The sequence below is a fragment of the Hemibagrus wyckioides genome, linkage group LG01, assembly GCF_019097595.1.
Source record: "Hemibagrus wyckioides isolate EC202008001 linkage group LG01, SWU_Hwy_1.0, whole genome shotgun sequence".
Lineage (NCBI taxonomy): Eukaryota > Metazoa > Chordata > Actinopteri > Siluriformes > Bagridae > Hemibagrus > Hemibagrus wyckioides.
In genome coordinates, this window is record NC_080710.1 from 29,010,251 (window position 1) to 29,015,200 (window position 4,950).

A 4,950-nucleotide genomic window follows, 5' to 3' on the forward strand; every position below is an offset into this window, starting at 1 on the left:
CTTTATAAGAGTCATAGACTGTGCACTACCTATTTTAGCTCATATGTGTAATTGTTGTAAAGTACACCATGTGAGTGTAACGTGGTCTCTCATGTGGTCCATTGTTATTTTTCTGTCTTCTTTGAAGGTGTGCATATAGAAGCCAGGACAATCAAAGTTGCTGTACTGATTTTATTTTATTTTATTTTATTTTATTTTATTTTATTTCATTTTATTTCATTTCATTTCATTTCATTTCATTTCATTTCATTTCATTTCATTTCATTTCGCGCCTCTCTACTGAGAGTGAAATAAATATCCTCTTCTGGTTGCTGCAGTGGTCCATACTTCATTCACGTCATCACTGGTGGTCTCCTCTAGCTCCTATTTTTCCTGCTCCTATTGCTCTCACTCCGAAGTCAGTGCAGCCTCCAGCTGTTCAATAAATTTCTGCAGTTCCTCTTGGTCTCTCAGCAAGCTCTCTCTCTCCATTACATTAGTCTCTTCCTGTTCCTCAAGGAGATCCAGGGAAGCCTCGAACCAGGCGATATCCTGGAGGAGAGCAGCAGTGGTCTTCTCTATCTCCTCTCTTTCCTGCTTCTGTTGCTCACGCTCCGAATCCACAGTGGCCTCCAGCTGATCAGCACATTTCTGTAGTTGCTCTTGGTCTCTCAGCAAGCTCTCTCTCTCCAGATCTTTAGTCTTCTCCCGTTCCTTAAAGAGCTTTATGGAATCCTCAAGCCAGGCGATATCCTGGAGGAGAGCAGCAGTGGTCTCCTCTATCTCCTCTCTTTCCTGCTTCTGTTGCTCTCGCTCTGAATCCACAATGGCCTCCAGCTGATCAGCACATTTCTGTAGTTGCTCTTGGTCTCTCAGCAAGCTCTCTCTCTCCAGTATGTTAGACTTCTCCCGTTCCTCAAGGAGATCCAGGGAAGCCTCGAACCAGGCGATATCCTGGAGGAGAGCAGCAGTGGTCTGCTCTATCTCCTCTCTTTCCTGCTTCTGTTGCTCTCGCTCTGAATCCACAGTGGCCTCCAGCTGATCAGCACATTTCTGTAGTTGCTCTTGGTCTCTCAGCAAGCTTTCTCTCTCCATTACATTAGTCTTCTCCCGTTCCTCAAGGAGATCCAAGGAAGCCTCGATCCAGGTGATGTTCTGGAGGAGAACAGCAGTGGTCTCCTCTATCTCCTCTCTTTCCTGCTTCTGTTGCTCTCGCTCTGAATCCACAATGGCCTCCAGCTGATCAGCACATTTCTGTAGTTGCTCTTGGTCTCTCAGCAAGCTCTCTCTCTCCAGTACGTTAATCTTCTCCCGTTCCTCAAAGAGCTTTACGGAATCCTCGAGCCTGGTGATGTTCTGGAGGAGAGCAGTAGTATTCTCCTCTATCTTCTCTCTTTCCTGCTCCTGTTGATCTTGCTCTGAAGCCAAAGTGGCCTCCAGCTGATCGACACGTTTCTGCAGTTGCTCTCTGTCTCTCAGCAAGCTCTCTCTCTCCAGATCTTTAGTCTTCTCCCGTTCCTTAAAGAGCTTTATGGAATCCTCAAGCCAGGTGATATCCTGGAGGAGAGCAGCAGTGGTCTCCTCTATCTCCTCTCTTTCCTGCTTCTGTTGCTCTCGCTCTGAATCCACAATGGCCTCCAGCTGATCAGCACATTTCTGTAGTTGCTCTTGGTCTCTCAGCAAGCTCTCTCTCTCCAGTATGTTAGACTTCTCCCGTTCCTCAAGGAGATCCAGGGAAGCCTCGAACCAGGCGATATCCTGGAGGAGAGCAGCAGTGGTCTGCTCTATCTCCTCTCTTTCCTGCTTCTGTTGCTCTCGCTCTGAATCCACAGTGGCCTCCAGCTGATCAGCACATTTCTGTAGTTGCTCTTGGTCTCTCAGCAAGCTTTCTCTCTCCATTACATTAGTCTTCTCCCGTTCCTCAAGGAGATCCAAGGAAGCCTCGATCCAGGTGATGTTCTGGAGGAGAACAGCAGTGGTCTGCTCTATCTCCTCTCTTTCCTGCTTCTGTTGCTCTCGCTCTGAATCCACAATGGCATCCAGCTGATCAGCACATTTCTGTAGTTGCTCTTGGTCTCTCAGCAAGCTCTCTCTCTCCAGTATGTTAGTCTTCTTCTGTTCCTCAAGGAGATCCAGGGAAGCCTCAAACCAGGCGATATCCTGGAGGAGAGCAGCAGTGGTCTGCTCTATCTCCTCTCTTTCCTGCTCCTGTTGATCTCGCTCTGAAGCCAAAGTGGCCTCCAGCTGATCGACACGTTTCTGCAGTTGCTCTCTGTCTCTCAGCAAGCTCTCTCTCTCCAGATCTTTAGTCTTCTCCCGTTCCTTAAAGAGCTTTATGGAATCCTCAAGCCAGGCGATATCCTGGAGGAGAGCAGCAGTGGTCTCCTCTATCTCCTCTCTTTCCTGCTTCTGTTGCTCTCGCTCTGAATCCACAATGGCCTCCAGCTGATCAGCACATTTCTGTAGTTGCTCTTGGTCTCTCAGCAAGCTCTCTCTCTCCAGTATGTTAGTCTTCTTCTGTTCCTCAAGGAGATCCAGGGAAGCCTCGAACCAGGTGATGTTCTCAAGAAGAGCAGCAGTGGTCTCCTCTATCTCCTCTTTTTCTTGCTTCTGTTGTTCTTGGTCTCTCCGCAAGCTCTCTCTCTCCAGTACGATAGTCTTCTCCTGTTCCTCAAGGAGATCCAGGGAAGCCTCAAACCAGGTGATGTTCTGGAGGAGAGCAGTAGTATGCTCCTCTGTATCCTCTTTTTCGTGCTCCTGTTGCTCTAGCTCCAAAGCCAGAGTGGCCTCCAGCTGATCAACACATTTCTGCAGTTGCTCTCTGTCTCTCAGCAAGCTCTCTCTCTCCAGATCTTTAGTCTTCTCCCGTTCCTCAAAGAGCTTTACGGAATCCTCGAGCCTGGTGACGTTCTGGAGGAGAGCAGTAGTATTCTCCTCTATCTTCTCTTTTTCCTGCTCCTGTTGATCTCGCTCTGAAGCCAAAGTGGCCTCCAGCTGATCAACACATTTCTGCAGTTGCTCTCTGTCTCTCAGCAAGCTCTCTCTCTCCAGATCTTTAGTCTTCTCCCGTTCCTCAAAGAGCTTTAGGGAATCCTCGAGCCTGGTGACGTTCTGGAGGAGAGCAGTAGTATTCTCCTCTATCTTCTCTTTTTCCTGCTCCTGTTGATCTCGCTCTGAAGCCAAAGTGGCCTCCAGCTGATCGACACATTTCTGCAGTTGCTCTCTGTCTCTCAGCAAGCTCTCTCTCTCCAGATCTTTAGTCTTCTCCCGTTCCTCAAAGAGCTTTACGGAATCCTCGAGCCTGCTGACGTCCTGGAGGAGAGCAGTAGTATTCTCCTCTATCTTCTCTTTTTCCTGCTCCTGTTGCTCTCGCTCTGAAGCCAGCGTGGCCTCGAGCTGATCAACACGTTTCTGCAGTTGCTCTCTGTCTCTCAGCAAGCTCTCTCTCTCCAGATATTTAGCCTTCTCCCGTTCCTCAAGGAGATTCAGGGAAGTCTCAAACCAAATGATGTCCTGGAGGAGAGCAGTAGTGTTCTCCTCTATCTTCTCTTTTTCCTGCTCCTGTTGCTCTCGCTCTGAAGCCAGCGTGGCCTCGAGCTGATCAACACGTTTCTGCAGTTGCACTCTGTCTCTCAAGTTCTTTCTCTCCAGACCTTTAGTCATCTTCCGTTCCACAAGGAGATTCATGGAAGCCTCAAAACTGATGTTATTCATCTCCCGTTCCTCACAGAGCTTCAGGGAAGCCTGGAGTTCGGTGATGTTCTGCTGGAGTCTGGCATTAGTCTCATCCATGTCCTGCTTCCAGTTAATCAGCTTAGAAGCCAAAACCACATCCAGCTTTGCCACCTTCTTCACCAATGCTTCACCCGCTTTCTTTTTCTTTTCCTCCATCAATTTCCTCCTCTCATTCTCTTTCATCTCTTCTGACTTTTTATCAGTCCTGCGTTGAAATCGTTTTATAAGTTTGTCAGACATTTTGCAGTGTCGTCTTTCTCTCAAATTCACAGCTCGTATGTGTGATAGATGTCGTCATGTGACAGCGTTGCGTTCAGGTTCTGTTCGAGAAGCCCGCTTGTGACGTAACACACGTTGTCCACCTGGGGGCGGGGTCTTGGGGGGGGGGGTTCGTCAGAGGTGAGTGACCCGCTCTCTCACCGCGCATGCGCAGAGTAAGGCAGGCCAAACTTTTTTCTTCTTCCAAGCTTTTCTTATTTTTTTACTACACTCCTCTGCCATTTTGTTTTTTTCATGAGAGAAACGTTATCGTCTTTAAGTAAAAAAAAAAATTAATTAAAATAGTTCAAATTGTGTAGTGAGCGGGACGCCGTTGTCTCTCCTGCATGGCGTCAGGTGTGTATACCGGAGAGAGTGGAGCACAGGGTGAGGAGTTGATGGAGGAATTGGGAGAGCAGGTTGGATGTGTGAAGATCTACTTTGCTTCCTTAATGCCTGTGAAACTTGGTTTTCTTTTCTAGACATATTTTATGTTGTTTAATGAACCCGAGATGGCACGGGGAGCGGAGCGCGAGGCGAATAAACGCCGTTGCTAGCTGTGTTGACACCAACACATTTAGCCTCAATAGCTTTACTATGTAGTGTATGATTCATACACCTGAGATCATATGTTTATATACGTGCAAAAATGTTAATAATAATAATAATAATAATAATAAGCGAGATTAAAAACAAAAAAAACAGCGTTTTGTTTTGTATTTAGTCCTGACCCGAATAAGCTATATGGCGTCTTTACATATAGTCCACTAGACACAATAACAAATGAATGTACACAAATGAACCAGTTCAGAAGTGTAAACACGCTCCATTCTGACCACTGTGTGTTATTAACTACTGTTTTCATTTATTCATTTCATTTTTTCTTTTTTGATAACTCTTCATGACTCCTTAGTTGGTCCTGAGCCGCTGTTCTTCAGAAAAATCCTCCAGGTCCTGCAGATGATGGGCTTTTTCTGC

General features: G+C 46.9%; 1 protein-coding gene across 1 annotated transcript; it reads right to left on the bottom strand.

Moving 5' to 3' along the window:
* Window positions 1–387: 387 nt before the first annotated feature.
* Window positions 388–3,954, bottom strand: LOC131351847 (trichohyalin-like). The gene has a single exon (XM_058387495.1). The coding sequence runs from the start codon at window positions 3,952–3,954 to the stop codon at window positions 388–390; it is 3,567 nt and encodes a 1,188-aa protein (XP_058243478.1).
* Window positions 3,955–4,950: the final 996 nt, after the last annotated feature.